Here is a 27988-nt window from a genome sequence, read left to right on the forward strand (position 1 = left end):
CATTCTCTCTCTCAAATAAATCTTTAAAAAAAAAAAAACCATTTAGTGTTTCTGCATTTCTATTTTAGACTTTTTTTTTTTGACAACTTTATTCCTTGTGCTTATTCAGAGGAACAGTGCCTCTAAGATTTTAATGTACCCAAGTCTTCACGAAAGCTTAAGATGCAGAGTCTGCATTGGTAACAAGCCCCCAGGTGCCACACTCAGTGGCGCGACGGCGGCAGGTGACGGCAGAGGCCAGCGCCATACTCGCCAGGGGTGTTTTCATGCCGTGCCCAGCCAGGTCTGCAGACTTTCTGGAATATCTGTTTAGAAGTCTGCATGGTCCCGTATGAGGTGGGGGCCCTGAGCTAGCCCCCTCTCATGCTGCAATGAGTGCCTCTGGCAGTAAGACCGCTCCTCTCATGGATTCTTTTCTTTTATAGCTTTTCCCTCAGTCGTGCCGCACAGCTGCCCTCCTGGAAGACGCCTTTTAAGTTGGTGTTAACGGCATGTGACTCAGGATTTATAGTCGTCACATTGCCTCCTTTCCCAGGCCGCCAGCGCTCCTACCTGGCCATGCTGTGACCTGGCCAGCGCCGTCCTTAACCAGAGGGTCCTCAGAGCCCCCCTCCCCGGAAGAGGAACTCAGGGCACCCCCCTCACAAGCCCTCTTTCTCTGAAGAACTTTCCCCAGCAATGGGCCGATACTTGATTAACAGGTAACAGGACTACCTGGCTCAAATGTTCTCCAGCAGAGGCAAGGCGGCCTCAGGCTATGATGAGTTATGGAGGCAGCCGGAGGGAGAGGCCCAAGGGAGAGGCCAGCCGTTCAGGCCTGAACCGGAAAGGTCAGAAACAATTCGGCAGCATGGGCTGTCAACAGTTTTATTTTTTGCTGTTGGGGGAATGAAGGGGACAGGACAGAGTAACGAGGAGGGAAGACTCTCCAGTGTCGCCTGCTCCCACATCAGCAGGGCAGGGCCTGTGGGAACGGAGTGGGTTATGTGCACTAGGGGACCACCCCAAAATGGGCCAGCTGGGTGAAGACCACAGAAATTGTAGCAGGGGAGTTTTTAAGTTAAAAACAAGGGGGGGAAAAACACAAAGAAAACGAATAGCTTTGCATTTGGTGTGTTTCCTGTGTCCACTGAGGTCTGCCTGGGGGAAACGGAGGGCAAATAGTGACCTCCGCTGTCACTGGGCTGGCCCAGGCTCAGGCCCCGGGGGCAGCTACTCCAGGGGCGGGGGGAACAGACCCCTCCCGGGCGGGGCCCCTGCTCGGGGACAGAGCGGCTGCGAGAGGCTGTTGGCTCGGCTGGTGTCCATCTCTGATGAAGAGGCAAGGCTGACTAGAGAGAAGCCCAGGCTGGGGCACTGAGCCAGGCCGAGCAGCTAGTGTGGCCCTGTGGGGCCCGCGGCTGGGCGGGGCTCCCCCAGACCTGTGTACGCGGGGAGAGCTGGAGAGGCTTCAGGGCAGCTCTGCAGACTTGGGGCTGGCAAAGGGCTGAACTGCCCCTTGTGGTGGAGGGTGAAAGGGCAGGGCCTCAAGGTCTTCTAGAACAGTCCCCCAAGTGGTCGCTGCCTCTCCATATAGGCACAGCCTCCCTGACTCCTTGTCAAAGGCCCAGGCTGGAGTGGTGTCTGGGACGCACGTCTCTGGGGCGCCTCTGGTGGTGGGTGACCTTCGTCCCCTACCCTCGGTCTCCTCCTCCCCTACCTTTAGAAAGCTCATGTCAAGGACAAGCAAAAGAAGCCTCTTGACAAAAATCTTTCATTCTTAGACCCCTCCCCACTCCACAGGCCAAAATAGTTTAAAATGAAGTCTTAAAAAAAAAAAAATGGACCAACTTCCTAAATTCATCTTGTAAATGCTGAAAACCAAACAGCCCCAAATTCAAGAACACTAGCCTGATTTTAAGACCCAGGAAAGACCCTGGTGTCATGTGTCACCCATCAGCCGTCCCCCTGAACTTGGCAGGACATCCGAGGCAGGCGGACGGTGGGGAGCTCTGTGGGCAGTTTCTAGATGCCAGTGGCCTTGCTCCTCAGAAAGGCTTTCCTCTGCCAGGGACTCACCAGGGAGCCGAGCAGGCTGCGAACCTGGGGCGGCTCATCAGAGCGCGGCAAATGACAGACACCAGGAGGGGAAAAGGGCATGTTCAGTTCAGGCGCTGGAGACGCTCTGAACACCTCGTGCTTCATTCCCCATTTGCCTCATCCGCAGGAGGCAGGGACCCCTTAACGGTTAGTTGATTTAGAGGTTGCGTTCATCGTAGCCCCTGACAAAATCATGGTCTTACAACTGAATCTAGCCAAGGAAATTGGTTAGCACAGTATTTAGTACTAAAATCAGTTAAATCTAGGACTCCGGAGAAAGGGGAGTGTTCTGCTCGCTCCCCAGCTGTTTCATAAATTCCTCCATCCTGTGCGACTGTCAGATTCTTCCTAGCTCTGCTAAGTAAAGCTGTGCTCGGCCCCCCCGGCACCCCTTCCCTGGGGGGATGTGAGCAGCTCCACAGCCATGTGCAAGTGGGGACGGTGGCAGATGGCTCAGTAATGCAGGGAAGGGGCAACCAGAGCCACACGGGTGTCTACACATACGCACACATGTGTACAGAAACAAAGTCTTTTAATTCTCTTTTTTACACGGCCCCAGGCCGCCTCCTGTCAGGAGCACCCCAGCAGGCCCCCCTCTTGTAGCTGCGAGGGGCTGGCTGTGGCGACGGCCCTCAGCACGGTCGTCCCGGCCAGCTGACCTTCTGCACAGACCGCTGTGCGGGCCGGTGAGCAGCCCCTGCCTCTGCAGCTGACCGAACCCCGCTCCGGATGCGGTGTGTCCCAGCTGGCAGAAGCCTCCAACCAGCAATCATGCAGCTTACAGCTACTCCGGATTTTTAGAAAATATTTATACAGAGCGAGCACAATCAATGTGCTTATTACGCACTCTAACGTAGAGTACAGGAATACACACCACGGAGCACAGCCCCAGCCGGCTCCAGAGCGGGCAAAGTGCGAAGGTCAAAGGTCAGCACGCAACCAGGCGGCGGGAAGATACGGAGCACGCCGGCCACGCCTTTCCACGTGACCTGTCCCACACCGAGAACTCGTCCTTTGTCCCGTTGGTGGTAGGAGCAGTAACCGAAACTACGGCATTTTCTATGGGCAGAGGATGTCAGACCATCTGTTACGGAGAGAGTGAGGATGACGGGACCCAGAGATTATCTAGAACTAACTGCCGAAGGTCAGGTTGGCTCAGGACCCCCAGGCAGAGGTCTGCTCTCTGGTGGCTGGGACTGGCTTTGGGGGCCGAGGACGGCTGACACGGAATCTCTCAGACACACACATTCTCCCCCTCACACACCCCGGGTTGGGGGGGGGGGTGCGTGGGAGTGCACTTCCAAGAGCGGACACAAAAATAGATTGGCACACTCTCTTGACACAGTGAGGGTATCTTTTAAAAGCTCCTCCCCAGCTGCTGCAAATTCTCTTCCCCACTCTGCTCTAGAACTTTGCACTCCTAAGCTGGATCAGGTCTGGAGGGGAGGCCCCGGACCACGCTTGCGAGGTTTGTATGTACCCAGGAAGAACACCAGCGTGGGGACAGCTGGGAAGTCTTGCCTGGGGAAAGCCAAAAGGCCTTCTGCCACCTTCCACACAGGTCTCCCCTTCCCCTGCTGCATAATAAACCGCTCACGGCTCATGCCGGCTCACCAGACCAGGACTCCCTGAAAAGTTTCCGGTACTGCTTCTACTCAAAAACATGTTGAGAGGAAAAAAGGTTGGTATGCCAAGTTCTGTTTTTGCATTTCCAGTAGTAAGTGCTATTCCACAAGCTCCGAGGAAGTGGTCCGTAGCCCTCCTTCGGGCCTGTGCTAGGAGCTCTGGATTAGGCGTCTGTAATGGGGCATGACTTCATGCTCCGGCAGATGAAGAGCAAACTCCAAGGCCACTAACACTGGGAATTCAAAGGCAATCAGTTCTCGTCTATTTAGCCGGAACTTCTCTTCCAGTTTCTGCAACAGAATGAAAGGAATTAAGAGCATTTTAGCTTTGAAATCAAAATCTGAGGCTTTCTGCATGGGTACGCTCTCTATCCACCTGGCAATGACTGTTTACGGAGAAACCCCTTGGGGGCAAGACTGCGGAGGAAGAAAGGGGAGCATCCTAGTGGAGAAGGAACTGAACCACCCCAAGGACGCACGGTCTGCCAGGAGCCTGACATACAGCCCATGACTTCATTTCATCTCTCAATAATCATGCAAGGTCAATGCTATATTTATGTCCACTTTACAGAGGCGAGAAAACAGGGTCAAGAGGGTAAGAAGTTTGTCTAAGGGGACACGCACAGTTAACTACAACGCTGAACTCCAAACTCAACCAGGATTCAAACTCCACCTGTTACCGTAGATGATTCAGGTGTGGAGGGAAGACGAGAAAGATCACAAATCCTCTACAACAGTAGTAACTACGTGGTAGGTTCAGGATTGGGGCAGCTGATGATGCAGCTTGGGGCTTTCATCTCACACGCAAGGACCCAGACCTGCTGCAATCACCCGCCTTTCAGGCCGTCGTCCAGCTGGGGCCTGTGGGTGCGAAGGGCCTGAGCATGCAGCTGTGCTCAGCTCACACCCGGGGCCTCCCCTCCTGCACAGCCTCTCGTTCCACCCAGCGGTGGGGGCTGCGGGAGCAGAAAGGAAGGAGAACGGGGCGGGGGGGTAGGGAAGGCCTTGTTTTTGCCAGGGTGCATTCTGCTTTGGCTTAATAAAAACAACAAGGACCACAAAACTCACCGGCAGAGCCGTCAGTGGCCACGTTCTGATTACAACTGGAGGAGACCTTGCATCAGCCTCATGGCTCCTGCCAATGTCAGACCATGGCCTGCAGGCTCCGCGTGGCCACTACAGACTTTCGCCGGATGGTCCATTACTCGACACCAATAAATGTGCGTAACACCACACTCGTAAAGATTAGTTCAGTGAATATCTATGTAAATCTGTTGATTCTCAGCTTTGATTTGGTAACCAAAGATCCCTTCCATGTTCCTAAAAGTATATACTATACAAGTTAGACGATTATGCGCCATTTCTTAAAAGCAGTAAAGCACTGACTTAAAGAACATTTTCTTCCATCTAGGGACGAATGGATAAGCAAACTGTGGCATATACATCCAGTGAGGTATTATTCAGCCTTAAAAAGGAAGGAAATTCTGACACCTGTTACAACATGGATGGATCTTGAAGACATAATGCTAAGAGCAATAAGCCCGTCACAAAAGACAAATCGTATGTGATTCCACTTACGCGAGATCGCTCGAGTCAGGTTCAGAGACAGAAAGCGGAACGGTGGTGGCCAAGGCCTGGGAGGGGAGGGGGAGTGAGTGCTTAATGGGGACAGAGTTTCAGTTCTGCCAGAAGAAAAAGTTCTGGAGACGGATGGTGGTGATGGCCACACAAGAGTATGAGTGCGCTTGATACCACTGAACTGCACGCTTAATAAAAACGGTAAATTAAAGCAAAAAAGAATACTCTTTCTTATGTGGGAAGCACCTCCAATAGCTCCCTTTCTGCTTTTTCTCCTTTGCCACTGAGCCAGCCGCACAACTAGACACACAGGGCGCTGTCGTAGCCACGACTTGTAGTTGCTGGATTCTAACACTTCGCAGTCTGGGGCCTCGCTGACCCTGGAGGCTCAGCCCCTTCTAGGTAGGGTCAGCCAGCTCCTAGAGAGGGTGCACACCTTCAATGTGCAAACCAACCAATCTGAGGCCCACACCTCCACCATCTCCTCCATCCACCTCTCTCTCCACCTGCCCTCAGCACCCAGGGCCAGGAAGACAAGTAGGGACAGCGCCCCTGCCTCAGAGTCCACTCAAATGACTAGCTAGCCAGTCCGAAGCCTGCGTACCCTGCCTGTTCCTTCCCGTGGAACCCACAATAAAGACTCCTGCCCACAGTTCCCCCTTCTCCTTCTGCCTCCTGACCGACCATGGTACTTCCCCACATGACCCCCATGGTATGGTGTCCCACCCCGCCCCAATACGTATGTGGACACCCTATCCTCCAACGTGCTGATATTAAGTGGGGGGCTTCGGGAGGTTGAGGAGCTGATGAGTGCAGTCCTCAGGGTGTGATTAGTGCCCTTGCAAGGAGAGAGCAGAGAGCTTGCTTGTTTGCTTTCCCTGCCATGTGGGGACATAGTGAAAAGGAGGCCTTCACAAGCCAAAGAGGGGGCGCTCACCAGGACCTAAGCTGTTAGCACCTTGATCTTGGGACTCCCTAGCCTCCAGAACCGTGAGAAATAAGTGTCTGTGGTTTAAGCCGCCCTGTCTATGGGATTTTGCTATGGCAGACCAAGCTAAGCCACTTCTCTTGGGAACTGTGATAAGAAGCTATCTTTTCAATGGCAACGGTCTTCTGATCTGTTGGTTTTACCGTTTCTCAAATTTTCTATGAATACACTATTTTAAAACAGGCATTCACATAGCCACCCAAGATTGGGGTTTCCTTGCTTTGAGGGGGCTCTCCTTTAAAAGGAGGAGGTACCCCTCAATTAAACCCATGCCCTTCCTCAAAGAGGAGGCAACTCAGGCCACAGGAAGCCGAGGTCTGTTGAGCCAAAATGTCTGACGGACGCTCTGTGGTCACACCGCCCCCCAGTCCCCTTCCCGTTACAGTGGCTTCTGTGGTTTGAGAATAATTTCACCCCTCATGGTGTCTGGAAATGGATTTTTATGGCCAGACCCAATACTGGGGATCTTTGGTCTTGTCAAAGGGGATCATCCCTCTGTTCCAAGACAGCCTGAGCTGTGGGGGCCCGACCTCCACTGCAGGATGACCTCACAGCCCCGGTCTCTCAGTGGCTGCTAACAATCAGAATTCTCCCGGGTAGGATCACCACCCAGGCTCTTCCCGTGTGCTCCCTCAGCCAACAGGCCTCACGTCACTCACGTCAATTAAATGCTTGACTTCGTGCTTTCGGAGGTCACTTCCGATTTTGGCTGCTAACAGTACACATGCTCCAGCACAAAGCTTCCGGTTCTGTTTGTTTAGCTTTCCCTTGAGGGCGAGCTTCTCAAAATAGACAAAGGCCATGGCCACTGTGGGCTCCTCGAAGCCACAGTCCTCCTGGGCAAGTTTCCGCATCTCTCGCTTCAGACTGGAGAAAGACAGGAAGGAACATTATCAGAACTTGGGAGTTTCAGGACTCCAAAGAGAAAGACTAGTCGATCCCGAAAGCATTTCCTTTTCCTCATTCCCAGAAGGGTGACGTGGAATGGGACTAAATCCTGAGGCGTAAGAAATTTCCATTCTATGTGGGCAACAGACTTAAGCTGCTGGGGCTCTTCTCTCTTGGTGGAACTGTAGACCACGTCAGCAAGGGACACAGAAGACCACACTGAACCCAGGTGGTGTCTGAGGGTCTCTGGAACCTAGGTGTAGAGCTGTCCAAAGGGAAAGAGGGAAACCATGAGGGGAACTATGATCATTCCAGACAGACACCTAGAGAAATAAACGAGGTCCCTGGTACCAACTCCGAGGATCCGCCATGTTCAAAAACTATGGCGGAAGAGGGATCAGGCTAACAGCACAACAACCAGTGTACTTAGGAATGCTACCCAACAAATGGACAAAGCGTGAATACTTCATTTTTCTCACGCCTTTGGCTTGGAACATGCCAGAATCAAATCAGTATTGGGCTACACAGCATGTAAATACTGGCACATACTCCCACGCTGTGTTGGCATATATTCTAGCCTCCGTCACTATGTGCACTGAGAGTCTGTCCTGATAGAGGCAACCCCAGGCAGCTCCTCTCCGGGCCGGCAGATTCGGGTCACCACAAAGTCAATCCAATCAGCTGCAGGGGAAACATGGGCCTGACTTTGCTTCGGCTGTCAACTCTCGGGTGGACGACTGTGGGCAGAGGATTATCTCAAATGCCATTAAACCAACTCTTTTCTGTTTTGTCTACATTTGAGAAAGCAGGGAACTGAATGTTTCCTCTTCTGAGTTTTCTGTAACCTAACCCTGACTGAACTGCTAAGCCTCAGACAGTAGGAAATTCTGATTCTTTCACTTAAGGAAACTCCCCCAACACCCATGTCACCTCGCGTCAAAAGCTCCGCCTTCTGTCCTGCTTCCTTGGCTCTCACTCACGGAGGCAGGAGTCAGCCAGCAGCGGGTGAGCCGCTCCTTGCTGCACGCACCTGTGTTTTACTTCCCTGAACTACACGAGGAACCAGCATATAAAGCGGGAGCTTATTAATGCATGCCAGGAGAGGGCTTGAATGGAAAGTTCAAGTGGATGTCAAGCCTCACGTACCTCCTTATTTTGCTGAGTGTTAACTTAATGTGAGGAAACTTCTCCTTGAAGGTCTCATTCATGTCCTTCTTGAGATCTGAGGGCTTCACGTAGTCGATTACTGTGGTCTGTAAACAGGTTGGGCAACTCAGGTCACTCTCTTAAAAATTTTTTTAAAGATTTTATTTATTTATTTGAAAGAGAACAGAGCCCCAGTGGGGAGGGGAGGGCAGAGGGAGAGGGAGAAGCAGACTCCACACTGAGTAGGGAGCCTCACACGGGGCTTGATCCCAGGACCGTGAGATCATGACCTGAGCCGGGCTCCCTGCTCAGCGGGGAGCCTGCTTCTCCCTCTGCTGCTCCCCCTGCTTGTGCGTGTGCTGACAAAATCTTTAAAAAAAATAAAAATAAATAAAATAAGGGTCATGGGTAACAATTATGTGCACATTATGGCCAACTTACACCACTTCTGACAGCACCAAGCAGTGAGGAAGCCCGGAGGAGAAGCACGGCAAGGGCCCCCCTGAGCCCCAGCACCTGCAGGGACACAAATCCGCGTTCCAGCAGGTGACTTCGGGGAGCAGCAGCCTCCACACAGCCAGCAATCAGGGTCTGGCAGGGAGGGAGCCCCTCTTTCAGTTCCTGGGCCTCAGCCTGTTACTTAGCAGCGTTTAGGGCACGGCTGGTAGACCCGCACACACGAGGCTTCAAGCCACACTTGACCATCGCTAGTCGTCCGGCTGTGGGACATTTCTCACCACCCCAAACATCAGGTTCCACATCTGTAAGATGAAAACAGCTAACAGTGCCTACTTCACATGGCTATTATAAGAACTACGGGGGAAGTCAAGGGCTCAGTGCAGCGCTTGGCATACAGCAAGCACTTAATAAATGTTAACTATTTTGGGCGCCTGGGTGGCTCAGTTGGTTAAGCGACTGCCTTCGGCTCAGGTCATGATCCCAGGGTCCTGGGATCAAGTCCCGCATCGGGCTCCCTGCTCAGTGGGGAGTCTGCTTCTCCCTCTGACCCTCCCCCTTCTTGTGCTCTCTCTTTCTCATTCTCTCTCTCAAATAAATAAATAAAATCTTTAAAAATAAATAAATAAATAAATAAATAAATGTTAGCTATTTTTTCATTGTGGGAAAATATACATCACATACAACTTACCATTTTAACCATTTTAAAGCATGCGGTTCAGTGGCATTAAGTACATTCACGCTGGTGTGTGGCCATCACACCACGCATATCCGGAACTCTCATCATCTTGCAAAACCAAAACTCTGTCCCCCAAAACTCCCTATTCCCCGCCCCCACCCCAGTTTCCACTGGCAACCGCCATTCTGCTTTCTGTCTCTGAACCTGACTTCTCTAGGACCCTCATACAAGTGGAATCATACAGTGTTTGTTCTTCCGTGGCTGGCCTGTCTCCCTCAGCATTACGTTCTCCAGGTTCAACCACAGTGCAGCTCGGGTCAGAATTCCTTTCCTTTTTAAGGCTGGGTAACCTTCCATTGCGTGTATATGATGTCAGCTAGTAGTAACAGTCCTTTAAATGTTCGGTTTCTTCCTCTTCCCCTCCCCTTCTTCTTTCTTTAGCAGGCTCTTTGCCCAACGTGGGGCTTGAACTCACAAGCCTGAGATCAAGAGCTGCATGTTCTCCAGACCGCGCCAATCAGGCGCCCCTCCCCTCCCCCTTTCTAATCCTATCCATCTTTAAAGACTGGTTCCTTTGAGCCCCGTCTGAGCACCCGGGTCTTCCTGACTCATTTGTGCTATTCGGTATTAACTCTGAATGAAACACAGTCTCTGGCTGGGTCTCACCATGTTAGCCTCACTCCTCCTCCTCGGGATTCTGCTTTCAAAGGGCAGCAACAATGCCTGATGCCTCTCTGGCTGGCTGCTGGCAATAGCCTTCACCAGGCAGAGCCCGGGAAAGGAGCAGGTACGGATTCTGCTGAGAAGGCCCGTTCCTGGGGATGGCTTCTGCGGCCTGGCCTCTCCCGAGGGACGCGTCCCCACGTTCCTCCATGGCTCTACACCAGCGGGCAGCTAGCTGTAAACACCTCCGTTCAGGAGACGCTTGGCTGGACAGGATTTTAGAAGTGGCACGTGGGAGGCCTCCGGTGTCCATTAATAACCGAGAGGAGACACAGCCAGCATGTCCCAATTCACACTGATCTAAACACCACCTTCGTAACAGCAGCTTTGGCGAGTAAAAGCGAAACCATGGCAAGATGAACTCAAAACGGTTCCACCAAACTTGTTCAGAACCTTCTCAAATTCTGGGTGGAAGCAGACTTGGTGTGATGCCAAGAGTTCTTCCGTGGCGCCATGTCTTTCTGGCCCAATCCAGAAGGCTCTCCCTCAGCTGGCCCAGGACACGGACGTTCTGGGAGCCGCCCTGTGCATGCACCTGTGATGTGCTGGCAAGGAGCAAGGGAGTGGCACCGTGGCCCCAGTGTGCAAACACAAGCATGCACACACTTGGGTGCGGTGATGTGCCGGGCAGTGAGAGGAGCGGGGCACGGGACTTCACGGAGGCCACGTACTGTCTCGCAGAGTGGACGCTTCCCCTGTGGCAGCCCTCCAAGACGCGTTTATCATCCCCGGCAGACGGGGCTGAACAGGATGTACAATTTTTCATTTAGGAAAGCGGCAGCAGAATGGGGAACTACCTCTAACACGGTTACCTCAAGCTGGGCCCACTGGCCAATCAGCCAATTCTTCTGTTCCCGAAATACCCAGCCCTCCCCCTCCCTCTTCTACCCCATACCAGGCACCCCGAACTCTCAGGGACAGACTCTCCTGCTCATCCTTGGTGGACGCAAGTCTCGAGCAGAGACTCATAGGCCCTTGCTGGGGACTGAAGCCGGTGAGCTCCAAGCAAGGATATCTCGGAGTGGGAAGGGGTGGTCTGGATCCTTCTGTGTGGCAGCCACAGCAGCTGCGCTCTGCCCTACATGCATACACACACAGAGAAGCGGCCCGCAGCTGCGAGCCAACCACCTCATCTCAGAGGGGGAAGGGGCAGGGCCAGCCCCAGGAGCCAGGGCTCCCAGTTCGCCACCCGCACTGCCTTCCTGCGTTTCCGCTCCTAATCGGGCTAAAAGGAGCAAGGGAGACAGCTCGGGACTGCTGGCAGGTAGGAAGGGCCGGCTGGCGGTGGGCAGCTCTGCCTCCAGCAAGGGGGAAACCCTGAGAAAGAGGTGCAGCCTCCCGAGGCCTCGCCTCTGCTTCCCTGAATGAGGACAAGCACCTGGCGCGGCTGCTTCACAGGTTTCTCCCCAAGCGCCGACAGAAACCACCACGTATCTAACGGACACTGGAGAAGTCTATCGAGAGCACAGAGGCAGGAGATGGCAGAAGGCCGGGCTCTGCACCAGGCGCGCTGAGTCAGCGTGTGAGGGCGGGGGGGCGGGTGCCTGGGATCCATCCTCACAGTCACATTGCCCGGGTGACTTGCACATCCAGCAGTCTCCCCGCCTGGCTAGCACCCAGCCACGGCTCGGCCTGGAGCCGCTTCTGCGGGATCATCTTCCCTAAAGCCCCGGCGGCCAGGTCACTCTCGCAGTGACTCACCCTCACTACACGCTATGGTCTGGAGAGCTGGCCCTCTCCCGGGACGCGCCGTGCTCTACATCCAGATTCCTTTGCAGCTAGGATCCCAGGTACCACGCCGGTTCCTCTGGTCCCACGCACCGGCCAAGGTGGCACCACTGGAGCGGAAGCTGGGCTTCTTCCTGCTGCTCCTTCCATCTCAGAAGGACCGCACACACCAACAACCCAGCTCAGCCTGCAGCCCTGCGCCCAGGCCTTGCAGGAGAGACCGTTTTCACAAGTAACCCTGTCCTCACTCTTGGGGTACAGAGCCCAAGGCCTACTTTTCCTGAGAGCAGGAGTGGACCGTACATTTATTTCCAGGCTGGTCCTGGAGAGGGGGGCAGACGGCGGGCCAGTGAGCCAACACGGAGTCCCTGGGCCCAAGGCCTGGCTCCCAGTGTGGGCAGCACACAGCAGCCGCAGGCATAGCCAAGCCCTCGAGTTCATCTTCTAGGTGACAGAATTCCTCCGAATCCGCTCTGCTGTCCAGAGGTACAGAAGCGCATTCCGTCATCCTCCCCGCGTGGAGTTTCCAGCCTCAAGGCCATGTCCTTGCCACTGTTCTGGCGTGGAGTGGGAAGCCTGTTGGCAGCCTAACCCTCTACTTCTTTATCTGGCTGTCACTGGGCTACTCTGTGGGTCTTTTCTAAAGTAGATCTGGTACATTTTGGGGTGGGGGGTCTCTGCAAACCCCCATCCCTGTCAAGGCCCCCCATTTCCTGACCCCCATGTGGCTGGCAGCCTTCAGGACAGTGTGGCAGAAGGAAGGGCTCCACTGGATATGGGAGAGCTGGGCCCGGCCCTTCCAGGGTGGCTGCTCTGGGAAGCCCAAAGGCATCCAGGGAAGGAGAGGAGAACACGGACCACCGGAGGCTTGCAGCCACGGTCCCCGAGGCACGGGCCCAGTGCCGCCATCACTCTAGTCCATCTCCTGACATCGATGGTGGGGTAGGCTGGTCTGGGGCAATGAAAGGCCTCCATGACGCAAGACAGGAGGAGGATGGTGGTAGGCTGGGGATGTCAGTCTGAGCACCTTAGGCAGGTAGAGAACACAACAGTGGTTGCCTCAGTTTCCTGTGCTGCCATCACCCAGTACCACAGGCTGTGCGGCTTAAACAACGGTCTCTCGGTTCTGGAGGCTACGAGTCTGAGATCAAGGTGTCAGATGGGTTCCATTCTCTCTAAAACTATGGCCAGAATCCTTCCTTGCTTGTTCCTAGCTTCTGGTAGTCCCAGGCACCCCTCGGCTTGTGGATGCATCACTGTAGTCTCTGCCAGTCCTCACCCGGTATGCTCCCCACGTGTCTGTTCACATGACTGTCTTCTCTCTGGCTCTCTGTTTATAATGACATCAAGTCATACTGGGTTAGGCCCACCTTACTCCAGTATAATCCCAGCTTAACTAGTTTATATCTGCAAACACCCTAGTTCCAAATAAGGGTCACAGTCTGAGGTCGTAGGGGTTAGGACCTCAACCATTCAACCCAGTGCAGCGGTGCGGACGCCAGCTGCCCTTCACAGGCCAGACACAACTGCCCCACTGGCCGTGGCCCCGACCCAGGCGGCAGGTGCTGTTGGCCTTGGCCTCGCTGTGTGGGAGCCCTTCCAGTTTCTTCTTTCTCCACCTCCCTTGCCTGCTGGGATAGCTCCATCCTCAGTCTTGCTATCGTCTCTGCTTCTCTGAACTGCGGCTCTGTGAGGGAAGATCACAAACTCTGGAGCCAGAACCCCCGGGTCAGACCCCAGCTCCGCCGCCCAGTAGCTGGGGGGCCCTAGTCAAACTGCTCAGTGTCCTGTGCTTCAGGCTCTTCATCTGGCTTCTCCATCATCTGCTGCATGTCGACAGATCTGTGGGGCTGCTTCAGGTCCGACTTCAACTCAGCAGCTTGGGGTCCATGACCAGGGCAGCTGAGTGGGCAGCCCCCAAAGCGATCATCTGCTCCCTGCTGAGCCCGCACAGCCCAGACTCTGGGTACTGGAGGAATCACCCCGAGCCCACGGCCGCTGGGTCAGGCAGTTCCCAGAGGGGATGACGCTCCTTGCTGTCCTCCGCTCCAGTTCCTGTTGAGAACCGCTCTCCAGAACAGAAGCAGACAAGATTCTCCTGCGTGGTCCTGTCCGTCTTGAGAATGCCTTATGACCTCTTGAGAGGCAGGACCTCTCGACCACCCGGAAGGCAGCTACCCTCTTTCCAGCGACAGAGGTGAGCTGAGGGGGCAGTACCAGAGGCTGAGCTGCACGTACGGTGTTACAACGGGCCCCCCGTTATTCAGCCCTTTTGGCTTGAGAGAAAAATGAATGAAAAGTGAGGCCACTGCTAGGCACCAGGCTCCCCTGCAAGTCTAACTGTATAGAGACTCCTAATGCCCAGGTTTTGCCCGTGCACGTTACTATGAATCAAAGCGCTAATAAACAGGCTGTGGGTCCTTCCTGGCCTGGGATGGCCTGGGACAGACTGAGTGACCACTGTTTTCAATGCCACCTAATTCCAGGCCATGGGATTTGCCGGACGTGGGGCTCCTTGTGGCCCAGGGCAGAGGCCGACAGCTGGGCCAGGCCACGTGGCACATGGAGAGCTCCAGCCCCATGGTGCCTGCAATTTTGCAGAGGGGCCATTCCACTCTTGGCATGAGAGGTAGCCTGAGTGCACGTTCGTGCGGCAGCCTGCCTGCAAGAAGCTGTGTACGCAGCCGCATGAAAGGGGAGAGGAAGGTCAGCTGGGAGGAGACCACCCAAAACGCAGAGGCGCAATTCAGAAAGGGGCCTGGCCCGCCGGGGATGGGAGGCAGCGTCAGGAAGGCCCGCTGTGAGGCTGACAACTCAGCTACCTTCCAAGACACCAGGAAAAGAAGGGAAGGCCAGAACTTAGCCATCTATCTGGAAGAGTCTACCATATGGACACACTGAGAGATCTTTGGCTTTTTCAAGAACAAAGACTGACTTAGGAGAGGAGGGAGGGAAGGGACCTTGGGCTTCCCCGGGCTCACAGCACTGGCCACAATGCTGTGCAGGGGGGGCGCCTCAGGGGGCACTGGACGCAGTGGGAGACGGGGGGGCAGGTGAGGCAGGGAGCTGAGGCAGGTGTGGGGGGGGTACCTATACCCCAATAACAATGCTGGAGAACAAAGAGGAGCTCAGAGCTGACAGGCTGCTGGTCTGGTTTCAACTGAAACAATATAAAAGGTGCTTCCACTTTGGGGGCTGGTAGGTCCCTCCTGTCTTCCCTATTCTCTGGCCCTGCACATCTCCCCGGGCATTCCTATGAGCAGCTCGGAACAGATGTGCGCTTGCTCTAGACTCAGCTACGGTTCCCCTCTGGGTCACGGGAGCTCCTGGGGCAGAACATTCCAAAGGAAGGAGGGCTATCAGGCAGTGCTCCCTGCAGCTCCTTCCAGCCCCAACAGCCCCCCCCCACAGCCCCCGCATGGCCGGGGTCCTCCTGCCTGACCGCGCCGGCCCCCCAAGCTCAGCCGGGCACTGGAACGCAGACGTTCCGTGCTCGCTCAGGTCGTTAAGCAGAGCGGCAGCCCTCGCTCCATCCATCTAACCACGAACAGCTGGGCATTTTGGCTCTTCTCGGCATTTTCCCCTTTCAGTAAGGGGACAAGTAAATCACAAGGAAAACTGTGGGAATGAGCGGAAGGCCTTCACAGCCTGGGGCAGCATTTGGTGCTATTTCTACCCATCGGATTCCAAATCCATAACCCTGGATTTACTCTCCCTTCCTAGCCCTGAGGGGGGGAAGCTCTTCAGTTTCCCTCACTAAAATGAAATCGTTTGCAAATCAAGGAGAGAAACACAGGAAAAACTGCTTTTGCATCAGGTTTATGCTGCCAGTGTGGATTTACCAGGAGGTGCAAAAGCAGGCCCACAGTTTCAGGTATTTGTCAAATATTTATGTGGTACTACAGAAACTTCGAGAACAGTGTCTTCACTCACTTGAGAGGACTCTGGGTGGGTGTGGCCCTGAGTTCACTCACACTCTCACACACACACAATTTGGATGCACTTCTAAATACATGCTTCTTAAGTGGTTGCCTCAGAGCAGGAGCTGAAGAACTGTGTACGGGGCACCATGTTAAGACCACAAAATGGTCACTGAAAATCTGAGACAAACACATAGAAAGGAAGCAGATGCTACAGCACCTTGCATAAATGTAAAGCTAATTATTTCATTTTGTATTCTTTTTATATAAGAAAAGATGAAAACCACAACACTGATACACGCTACAACATGGATGAACCCTGAAAACATTATCTAAGTAAAAGCCAGACACAAAAGACCACATAGTGTATGATTCCATTTTTATGAAATGTCCAGAATAGCCAAGTCTACAGAGACAGAAAGTAGATTAGTGGTTGCCTAGGGCTTAGGGGGTGGAGGGCTGAGGGTACAGGAGCTTCTTCTGGGGATGATGAAAATGTCCTGAAATTAATATGGTGATGGCTGCACAACTTTGTGAATGTCCTAAAAACCACTTAATTAGACACTTATTTATTTTCTATTTTTAGTGGGCTCTACGCCCAATGTGGGGCTTGAACTCAACCCCTGGACCAAGAGTAAGTAGCATGCTCCACCGACTGCGCCAGCCAAGGTGGCCCTATACACTTTAAAATAAAGTGAACTGTATGCTATGTGAATTATATCCAATAAAGCTGTCACATACACACAACCCAAAAAACCCCTAAAGCCAGAAAACAAACCCACCACAATGCAATAGGGCATTTAAGAAGGCATTTTATTTTAACACTTGCACCAAAAGCTGGTGGGCCTCAGAGATCCCACTGCTCAGCTCCTATGCAGGTGCCTGGCAGACTGTCCGTAGAGCTGGGGAAGCTCTAAAGCCCTTCCAAGTCTCAGGAGAGGCCTAGCAATGGTGTTATTGTAATGACTTATTATTTTTCCTAAACTGAATGAGCTTCAAGCACCTTGAAACCTGAGGGCCCTGGAAGGAGCCTTACAAGGGAGTATCCCCTGGGGCTCAAGCTGCTTTAGCTTCTCTACAAACCCACCGTGCAGACAGGTAAGTACCTACGTCATCAAAATGGCTTTCAGTGGAAAAGAAATATGGTGAGGGAAACCAGAGCCCACCTGCCTGCCACACAGAAAGTTGACTTAGCCTTCCTTTTATTGAGTCTTAAATTTCCCACTGCTCAGCCATCTCATACTGTGACGAAAAAGTTCTAAGACATATTCCCACAACACTGGGGAGGTCTGGGGGTAAGGAGGAGGAGTTTTTCTAGGAGTAGTGAATAGGCACTTTATCAAGAAGATCAATCCAAGAGATGTCCTCTCGAGACTTATATACCTATAGATATCATAAAGGTTATTAGTCGGTTTTCCTTCTGATGTCAAAATAGTTTGAGAGGAATTTCTTCCTGAGAAGGAAAAGGATCCAGACACGCATTCAAATAACATTAACTTTGTTGGCATTATCTCAGTCAGCTCTTTTGCTTACTTTCTCCTCTTAATTGCTCTCCACACCCAGAAAAGGAAGAAAAAACAAAACCACTACTGACTTCAGCTGCCAGGTTCTAATGATAAACAACCACTTTCTGGCCAAACTTTAATTACAAGGCAGGCAGCGCACAGAGCAGGAAGCAGCCGGTTCGGACTCGAGGCCTCGCGCCCGCCCTCACCGCACTGAGAAACACCATCATTAAGCTAAGGCCCTACGAGAACCTGCATGTAGCCAGGAGGCTCAACATACTTTCCTACTCTGTGGTCACCGTCTAGAAGCTTCAGGGCCAAAACCACAGGGGCAGCTGCGACTGGGGTTTCTAGACTTGTCCCACGATTTTTTTTTTTTACTTCAAAATTTCCCCTTTGCCCTTTCACAGCGGCTAATAGTGGGAGTGACTTGCACAGATGAAAGTTAAAAACCAGTGTCACTCCGAATGCAAGGTCAGCTTTAAACGGGTGCCACTTAAACTTTGTACATGACAGGCTTCCTTCTAGGCCTCAGGGAAATGTTTGCCTCTGGAACTCTCCCACTTTTGAAGGCATGGCAACTGTGACCACGAGTGGCCTTTTTATCTGGTACTTAGAACACACATGAATGAAAATACTCATCCAACCACATCCTGGCGGGTTAACATCAGCTACACTAGGACCCAGAAAGCCCGCTCCTGGGTATTTACCCAGGAGAAATGAAAATATATGTCCACGCAACACTTGTATAAGAATGCCCATGGCAGCAATATTCATGGTATCCCTACCCAGGAAACCACCCAAATGTCCATCAATAGGAGTGGAGATAAATAAACTGGGGTATGTCCTTACAAGGGAACCCTAACTCGGCAATTTAAAAAAACCCAAACTACTGATATGTGCAACATGAGTGAATCTCACCTATTCTATGAAGGAAGAAGAACCAAAAAAAAAAAAAAAAATTTAAAAAGCACATAGTTTATGATTCCACTTACGTAAAGCGCTAGAATAACTGTGGTGAATCAAGTCAGAACAGCATGGACAGGAGGGAACTTTCTATGGGGAAAGAAATGTTCTATCTTGACTGAAGCAGAGGTGACAAAATTCATGGAACTGCACTTAAAATGTGTGCGTTTGATCATACATAAATTACAACTTAATATGAAAAGAGAAAACAAATAAATAGTGGCTGGGGGATGCGATGGGGCAAGAGGTTTAGCGCATCACTTTCTGGGCTGCTTGATTCTGCAGAGGCCGCATGAACATCTCAGACCCTGAAATGCCACAGCCCCTGGTTCTCAGGCTTGAGGCCTTCACCGGGCTGGCCTCCCCTGAGCTGCGCTGGCAACCTAAGGGAGGCAGGCAAAGGCTTAGGCAGCAGGACCCCCACAGGCCTCGAAGGCCAATATGAAGGGCGGTGGGCAATGCTGCGCATACAGTCAGCCTGGCACCTGGCCGCACCCTTGCCCAGCCTTCCAACAAAGGCCACTGACAGGAAGCCCTTGGGGAGGGGACAGAGGAGCCTGGGCCTCATAGGCTTCGCACAGGTCTGACGTCCACCTGCAGGGGGTGCCCTGCCAGTGATGAGGGTTCACACCCCAGGAGGAAAGCTCTAAGCTGGGTGAGTCTGTCTAGGCAGAGTGCCTCCCACCCACCCACAGGCCAAGATGGGCCCCAGACCCTCAAAGGAGGTTTTCAACAGCCTGGGTCAAGTAACCGTGTAGCTCTGTTTACCCTGGTAGTCTGTGCCTATTACAAGCACAGCTCCGTGTGCCTGGGGTCGAGTAAGTATGGAAAATCTGTCAGGATCATCATTCTCTGGGCTTGCCTTCTCCGTGTATGTGTGTGTGTGTGTGTACGCGTGTAGAGGGAAGGACAGTGACTGTCATTGTTAAAAATACTGATTTGATACACTCTCCCTCTTTCACCCCCCTTCACGAGACAGGGTCTTGCACATGGGCCTTTCCCACCAAGGCCTGGAATGGCTGCTCCTTCTTACCCCTCATACTCACCTTCAATGCCATTTCTTCAGGGGAACCTTCCTGGAGGTAGACCTCCCACCTTCACCCCCCTACCCTGCCCCCATCATCTCCTACCACTTTTCTTCACCCTCCTCATGACCGCAGTGACTTGTCTGCTTGCTCACCATCTGACCTCCCCACCTGCTGTAAGGCTGAGGAAAATGGGGATTGTGGCCGGTTTGTTCTCCACTATATAAGGAAGCATCTGGCCTGGCACACAGTAGGGCCTCAGTCAGTACTGGCTTAGTGGACAAATTCTGTATCTTCAAGCAAACCAACCAAAACCAAAACCCCCATGCGTACTTGTGCAAGTTTGCATGTGAAACAGCCCTATAATCCATGCCTGCTTCTGGAGAAGTCTCCTGGGAGCCAGTCTGAGGCTCTCTGTAACACAAGACATGCATGGCAGTGACAGAGAATACTGAAAAGTGGCTGTCCCATATCTGATCAAAGTACAAATCTCTGCGGCCAGAAGAAGAGATGTACATCTTATGGAACTGACCAGAAAATGCGGTTCACGAGCCATTTCATTCTCTAAAACACATACTATTACAGGGAGCAGGGGCTGCAGATGCAACCTGGGAAAATGAAAAATGAGCCAGTTGGGAACATACAACACGGAGGACAGGACATATATGCTGACTTGGCAAGTCATCTAGCACAGTGCCCAAGGAGGAAAATGCCCTGTGTGCACAGGCACGTGATGTAGTCTGCGACCCAGAACCTTGAGACTCACAGTGAAATCACTTAAAGAAAAAAATAAGATCTGGCACCAGACTGCCACCAGGCCTACAGGAGAGGTCCATGTTATCGCCAGACATGACAGCCCAGAGAAGAGCTCCCTGCCAAACCCCAGTCGGTCAAAAATAGTGCCCTCTCTTATTCTCTTGGTTACTTAGAAATCTGTTAAAACTGTTGGCCCAAAGAGTCCTCGCCCGAGGTCGGCCGTTCTGCCACTGACTGCTGAGGGATGTGGGAGTCCCAGGCCAAGTGAGAAGAGCACCAGCCTCAGCCCCCACTTCCTTTCTGTCAACTGTGACGGCCTCACTCAGACTCCCCAAGCCACAGTTTCCTGACCATTACTTAGTAAGTAAAGCAATGAACAGCATAAAGAATCCTATTCTTACACAAGTCATGACGTTTCAGTTGCTTCCTCCTTCACATTAGGGCGGCGATTCTGGTCATTTATTAAACACTTATTATGTGCTAGCTTACATGAATACGGCCTGGCGTTGTAAAAGTAGCAACTAATCTTAACAGGTCTCGGAGTGGGGGAAAAAAACATACATGGCTCTGGTTCTGCTTTTTGTGTTAGGAGGTGGGAAATAAGGACGGGAGAGTGAGCAGCAGGGGCAATTTTAAACTCAGTGCCTTTGGTAATTCATGCTGACTCAGCATGGTGTATTAGAATAGGATTTTTGCTGGAAGCAACTGCCAAGGACTCTGCCTGGTGGCTGACGGCAGCTACTTGCCAACTGTTCAGGGAAGAAAGCGAGGCTGGAGGGTGGAACCCCAGTGCTGAGACCTCTCAGTTCAGAGTGAGTGTTCAGGGGCCCTCTGAGTAAACGGGGTCCCACTCTGGCCTCTGCAGACACAAGAGCCCAGACGAGGCTGGGGCTGCTATGAATGGCACGGGCTGGGGAGGAGCAAGGGAACCAGAGCGGGATGTTTTGAGCTGCGCCCGCCCCCTCTGGGCCTTTCAGGGAGGTGGTGGGAGCTTTCTGGGTTGGTGTTCTCCTGCCTGATGCCATGTGCGGCAGGCCTGGCCTGGCAGCTTTCCCACAAGCCCAGCTCTCCCCTTCTCCCACGGCTGCCCGGGATGCGCCTGCCGCTGAGTCGGGGCAACTCTGCCCCAAGAAAGTACACAGGACCCAGACAGGCCCCACGGGCATCTGGAGAAACGGCAGACCAAGTGGTGGGAAATGGTGGTCAGCCAAAAGCAGAAACCAAAATTACACAAAGGGAAAAACAGGAAGAGTCCATGAAGCAAAAACGGCAAGTAAAGGTTTTGCATTTAACGCCCAGAGTGGCCTACCTTCACTCTCCCAGGAGAGAATTCTGTCATCCGGAGCCCAGTGCCCAGTTTGCCTGGAGTGCACGTGGAGGCCTACAGTCACCAGGGAACTCCAAACAGAGCTGAACCTGAGGGGCCTGACCCTCCCCTAGTGGGGTCTACAGATGTAGGAGCTCAGGTGTGTCCCCCAAGAGGTGAGGGTCCCTGACCAAAGTGGTGTATGCAGGCCAGGTGACGAGAAGAACCCAGGACCAGCCCGTGCTGGGCCTTCTGTGAGCAACCTACACTGGGGAATCCCCTAGAAGCTCCCCAGGCCGCGCAGTGTTTGAACCAGCCCCCTGAGGCCAGAGAGCAGCCGCCTTTTAGGGTGAGCATGCCTGAGGGGCAGCAGGGGTGAGGCTGAGGGGCTGAGCAGACTGTCTCTCCACCACTACTCACCATGTACGAAGGAAAGATCAGAACTCGTTTGTGCTTGCCACAAGGCCACTGGGGGTCATCCAGGAGATTTGGGTCATAGTCCATAAAGTCTCCCAGGTCGCTACCTGAGGATCACACACAGAATAATCAATAGGGGCCCCAGACTCCCTGAAGCAGAAGCAGGAGGGCGGATGCCAAGACTAAAGTTAGACTGAAGCAAGGCCGGCCTCAGGTCGTTGAGCCCAGAGTCACACCGCACACTCTGCCCCTCAGGAGACATCCCTACATGCCAGTGAAGGGTATCCCCTGCACAAGGGGGGTCACCAAATACTTAACATTCTCACAGTTTTTCCACTTTAGAAAATTATGTATCACTCCCCCCGACCTGAAGCGAGCACTCGGGTTACAAAATGGGGCACCAAGAAGGCGCATTTGCTGAACCTGCAGATCAAACGAGTAACTCAAGTCCTGCCCCGTGAGCCGCATGTTTCTGGTGTGAAAGCTTCCAGGCAGGCTGCTGTGTCCGTCCACAGATCAGCGTGGCGCCAGGGCAAACAGCTATCAACGGCCAGAGCTTGTGGGAACCGAAGGACAGTGCTTCCAAACTCAGCACCCGCACAGGCCTGAGCAATTTCCCCCCCTCACCTGGAGTTTCTCTGGAGTTTTCTCCCTTGTTTGAGTCTTACAAAGGTTTGTAGAGGCAAAGCTAGAAGCAAGCAAGCCCTCCTTCACACTCACAGGCCACGAGAATCACAAAAAGTTCTCACACTTGATCCAAATCGGAACACTGGGAAAATATTGGCAAGAACCAGGGTGAGATAAGGAGCTGAGTGGTGGGAGAGGGGTCCAGCCATATCTGCACGCTACAGATGGCCTTGGCATTTCTCCTTGTGGGAGCTCGGGAGTTGGTGGCTGAAACATCTCATTGGTGAGGTCCCCCTGTGGCCTGGCTGTGAACCTGTATGGCCTGAAATTGGGCTTGCCCCAAAGTCACGTGGCCCATGGGATGAGTTCATGCTCCATCCAGAGGCACCCGTCCTCCACTCTGCACACAGGGAGACCCAGCCCACACGGTGCACCGAGGCACCCTTCTCCACGCGCTGCCGGCCCCAGCCCCGCCCAAGGTTACCTGTGTCCAGGCTCCCCTGGGTGCTGCTTGCACGTCCTATGGAGAGGCTGCGGTGGCTCAGGTTACGGAACTGGGAGAAGGAGGACGTGGAGTCTATGGTATTTCTCCGGGCTCCGAAGGCATTTGTGGGTAACAGAAATTGGGTGTAAGAAACAGTCTAAAAGGTGAAGACGAAAACGGACAAAATGGATTACTCCCAGGCAATGATAGGTTTGCATTCATATTCTTACATCCGTACTTCTAAAATCCAATGAGATCTGAGATGAAATCTGTTTTGGTATTTATTTGTGCCAAAACCTAAACTCAACTAATTTGAGGCTACGTATAGTTTTAATTTATTGCACTTTGTGTGAATATTCATGTTATATGGTAGAAACATCACTGTGTTTGAGAACTATCCCAGAAGCACTGGGATGTTGTGTAATACACGAGGCACATACCGCATTGGCTTTTTTTCTTTTTTTGAACACCACACGAGCTTTATACCCCACCAAGTGCAGAATTCCAGAACACATCAGACCCCAAGAGTGTCTGATAAGGGGCTATGGCCTGCTATATGTTCTGTTGGCAGATGAGATCTCTGATGCTGGTCTCTAGCTCACCTCCCTCATTCCTGTGTGAACACTCAACCTTCAGGAATGGATACAGAACAAGTGTTTTTCTTTCCACCTACTTGGAGAAGCACGGCCCATATACCCCTGCTCGTGGACTCGGGGCTGATGACGTCCGGGCACAGTGGTGACCAGCTGTTCTGGCAGGGGGGAGGTGGGGAGGTCACTAGCTGCCCCAGCAGCTTCAGCTGGCAGCAAGCTACCCTGAGATGGCTTCCCCAAATACTTGCTTCATCTCCGTAAACAGGCTTTTGAAGGGTTTACAAAGATTACCAGGATCCAGCACAAAAAGGTCAAGTTCCTCTTTGAACTTTCACCCCTCAGACTTCCACATAGCAGCTCACTGGACTGCAGGTAAGGAGGAATGTAACAGCTCTCCTGCTAGGTGCTCACTGAGGCTGAAAGACTCAGCTTCTCAGGACCGTGGGAAGCCTCCCTCCCCCACCACCCCCAAAACAAACTTTCTAGTAGCGGGAATATAGCTTGCTGACACCATCAATTAATGCATGCTCAAACCACTCGATTCCAGAACATGCACGGGTGTGTGGGATACTCATCAGTATCGGCATTCCATCATAAATAGCACTGGGGGAGAAATACTATGCCGCTATTTCCTCACTGGCTCAGTGGGTTTTCAAGGGCACGCTAGGGAAGAGGGGACGGGCTGGCCCCAGACCTGGTTCCTCCACCGTGAGCAAGGGTCGTGGTCTGTCACGCTGCCTTCGAGTCCTGACCCTGGTGGTGGTGTCGGCAGAGACTTGCCGATTGGAAGCTAGGAAGCCTTACCTTCCCATCAGCTCCCAGCTCCACACCTTCAAGGCCAATGATCTCTTTCAAGCTCACGGCACCTGTGGACTGCTTCCCTCCATCCAACTTCAAATCCCTGGAGAGGACAAGCCCAAGAAAAAAATGCTTTGGTTTGTACTCAAAAGAGCCACGACGATGTTTACTACACAAGACACCACAGTCACACTGACGAAAACGAGCACACAGGCCCTGGCCAACAGGATATCCCTCTGACCCTGGGGGCCCGCTAGCACCACCTTGTTTCATCCACTTTGATATAAATGAAATGCAACCAAACGGAAAGCCTGCAGATGAAAGGCAGGCTCAGAAGCTGATGGACGACCGATGTTCCTCTGTACAAGGCCCCTCAGCTCACAGTCTGCTAACAGGAAGCCAGGGAGCATTCCCTGGGCATCACGGGGCAATGGTTGGTTCTCTTAGGCTCTGGCTGCTGGTTTCATTTTAAAGCTGGGAGAGACCACCTCTCCTGGCCGCCCCCTTTATTAGACAAAAGAAATCAATTCTTGTCCTAAACGGTTCCCAGGAGTACTGCTGGTAATGAAGGAATTAATGCCACCACATCCACCCCAGCCTCCTTGCCAGGGGACCCGGAACACGATCATCTTTCTATAAAAGAACAATCTCCAGTATTATCAGACATTTACACAGCACTTCGTAATTTACGAAGACTTCCACGCATCATCTCTGCCATCCCTTAACATGACCCTATCAGACAGGTATTGCTATTATTATCTTATTTCACAGAGGAAAAGCCCACAGGAGGCTAAGTGGCTTGCCAAGGTCACCAGGATGGCAGGCTGTAGAGACTGGTTTTGCATCCAGGGCTGTTTCTAGCACCTCACGTTGCCTGAGAGATGCAAGACTGAGCTGGCTGTGGTTACGCTCAGGTGTAACTGCTCACATTGTCAAGGATAATCCCCCTCCTTGCAGTGGTCCTCGGGCTTGGATGCTGATTAGAATCACCTGGGGATCTCTGACAAACTACCGCAGCCTGGACCCCACCCGCAGACATTCTGTTTCAGTTGGTATGGAGTGCAACCTGGGTGTCAGTTTTAAACACTTGCCAGGGGATTCTAAAATGCAGCCATGTTTGGGAAGGACTGTCTTCCAGTTTCTGGCTCTAGAATGTGGTGCTTCTTAGTCAAAAGTCATCTCAGGCTCGCAGCGTTCTTGCTGTGTGGCCTGGAGAGAGGCACCACATTCAGGGGCTGGCTCCCACAACCTAAGCAAGAACAAACAATACGTAAAGACAAGCCTCTCCAGGCAGAAGATAAAGAATTCAAGGAAAAAGAGAAGGAGCCGGGTGAGTGAGGGAACAGACAAGGAACCTCCCCTTCTGGGAAGGAAAATGGCTTCTCTGATTTAGTTGAGCAATCACTGGCTCTGTAAGCCTACCTCTAATGCAGAAGTGTGATTAATGACAGTTTTTAAAAGAAATAGCTATGGGGCACCTGGGTGGCTCAGTCGGTTAGGCATCTGATTTTCGGCTCAGGTCATGATCTCGGGGTCCTGGGATCAAAACCTGAGTGGGCTCCGTGCTCGGGGTTGGGGGGGGGGGGGGAGTCTGCTTGTCCCTCTCCTTCTGCCCCGCCCCACTGCTTGCGCATGCTCTCACTCTCATATTTAAAAAAAAGGGAATAGCCAAAATTTGCATCCAGTAAGTACTGCATTTTTTAAAGGTAGTCTCCTTAGGACGCCATGGTATTGCCATGCTCAAAACTTTCTGGAGCCCCCCTGGGAATCAACACTAAAGTCACGCAAAAAAAGCCAATAACCAACCCATCCCAGTCTGCAACCTTTGTATTTATACATATTTTTGCTCTGAACACTATTACTTGAATCAGTGCTCCCCCCTGCCCTGCCTACTGATGGACTGTAAATGAGTATAAATGACTTCAGGTAATTCCAGGCATCAAGCTCACCCCCTAGGGATGGTGCAGAACAGTAACTTACAGAGCTGTAAACACTCCGTTAGAAGGTGCAGACCATCCCATCCAGAGCTCCAAGCATATTCTGAGCAATGGGAGTACTCTCGGGATGTGCCTCCTCTGCGGGGGACTGTGAGGTCCAGGATGACTGAAATCACGTCACTTTATAAACATGCTCTGTGAACAGAGACCTGCATTCCAGGTATGGATCTTAAATCTGCAGCTAGAAGGGCCACGCAAGCAGGCGGGGAGCAGAGTGGGGCTCAGCGAGGCCACCAGAACCCGGGGATGGCACATGCCAGAGACCACCCACCCTGCTGCCCTGCCTCCTGTGGGAGCCGTCCGGGATGCTGGCCCTCACAAAGGGAAATGCCAACAGAGCAAGAACCTGAACCAGGCAACGAGGCAAAAGTAGCCGTGAAGGGCAAGGAGAAAGGGGACGGCCGTGGCAGCCCAGGGGGGGAGCAAGTACAAAGAGTGCAGCGCCTTGCATTTCATGAAAGTCTCTCCGGCTCACTTCCGGGACGTCCTCCTTGCCTGAAAAGCACCCCGGCAAGCACGTGCCTCAAATTCCCAACTCCCAAACAACTGTCTCCTTGTTTCCATTTTGCCAGACAGAGAATGTTATTTAGGGCTGAAACTAATTTAAAAGCAGGGCCCATCTTCATGGGGTAAGGAAACCCAGAGAAGGAGCACCTGGGTGGCTCAGTCGTTAAGCATCTGCCTTCAGCTCAGGTCATGATCCCAGGGTCCTGGGATCAAACCCCGCATCAGGCTCCCCGCTCAGCAGGAAGCCTGCTTCTCCCTCTCCCACTCCCTCTGCTTGTGTTCCCTCTCTCGCTATGTCTCTGTCAAATAAATGAATAAAATCTTAAAAAAAAAAACAAAACCAAAGAAATAAGGATATTAAAATATGCCCATTTTAAGAGTGCTCCTGAATGGAGAGCTGGCTGCAGGCAGGGACATTCCATGTTTCTGTCCAGATACACACGATGTCTGATGTGTAGTATTTACTTGAAGGAGCCAGGCAGCCTGGCTCTTTGCTGTCTCACCAGTGCTGGTTCCTTAGCTAAGTGCTCTGCTGCAGCCTCGTATTAACACGAGCCACACGAAAATGCTGTTATTTGCCCATTTTGACCTACGTACGCAGCGATTTCACATGGCGCCACCTGATTTACAGATAAGGTAACTGCTCAGGACTTACCCGAGTGAAAAGCAAGCAAGAGACCTATGGCCCCGGATGCCCCCGTTTGAGGGGAACTGTGAATGGTGCAGCTGCTTCACCCAGAAAACAGCTTTTAAAAACTCCAGTGAAGGGATGCCTGGGTGGCTCAGTCAGTTAGGCGTCTGTCTTCAGCTCAGGTCATGATCTCAGGGTCCTGGGATCGAGTCCCACATCGGGCTCCTTGCTCAGCAAGGAGCCTGCTTCTCCCTCTGCCTGCCTGTCTCTAATAAATAAATAAAATCTTAAAAAATATATATTTAAAAAACCCCAAAACTCCAGTGAAAAAGGATTAAGCAGAAGTCCCTGGGGAGTAGTGATAAAATCTTGATGTTTTCTTTCTAACATCATTATTCTGAATTCTCATTAAAATGGTGTATGAAAACAAGAAATATCGGTTTGGCTCAAAAGCCAGCATTAACCCTCCAAGAGCAAGAGAGAGCTGGGGAACACGGAGCTGCAGCTGTAAGTAATTGAAAGCAGACTGAAGTCGGACTTTCCAGTTTCTTTGAAAAGCCTAGGAG

The 27988-nt window shown here is 52.4% G+C and overlaps 1 protein-coding gene across 3 annotated transcripts in view; it reads right to left on the reverse strand.

Annotated features, from left to right (window-relative positions):
- Nucleotides 1-2594: 2594 nt before the first annotated feature.
- Nucleotides 2595-27988, reverse strand: part of CABLES1 (Cdk5 and Abl enzyme substrate 1) — a 111117-nt gene continuing 85723 nt past the window's right edge. For all 3 annotated transcript variants that reach the window (XM_064577827.1, XM_045886935.3, XM_064577828.1), the window contains 6 exons: nucleotides 24294-24390; nucleotides 22897-23053; nucleotides 21789-21892; nucleotides 8305-8411; nucleotides 6930-7137; nucleotides 2595-3995 (listed from right to left, as the gene is read on the reverse strand). In XM_064577827.1, coding sequence (XP_064433897.1) covers nucleotides 3855-3995; nucleotides 6930-7137; nucleotides 8305-8411; nucleotides 21789-21892; nucleotides 22897-23053; nucleotides 24294-24390 — 814 coding nt within the window. In that variant the 3' untranslated portion in view covers nucleotides 2595-3854. The remainder of the gene's footprint in view (nucleotides 3996-6929; nucleotides 7138-8304; nucleotides 8412-21788; nucleotides 21893-22896; nucleotides 23054-24293; nucleotides 24391-27988) is intronic.

The sequence above is a fragment of the Mirounga angustirostris genome, unplaced genomic scaffold (assembly GCF_029215605.1).
Source record: "Mirounga angustirostris isolate CCGP_5_RB_7025 unplaced genomic scaffold, mMirAng1.0.hap1 SCAF_14, whole genome shotgun sequence".
In the NCBI taxonomy this organism is placed as follows: Eukaryota; Metazoa; Chordata; class Mammalia; order Carnivora; family Phocidae; genus Mirounga; species Mirounga angustirostris.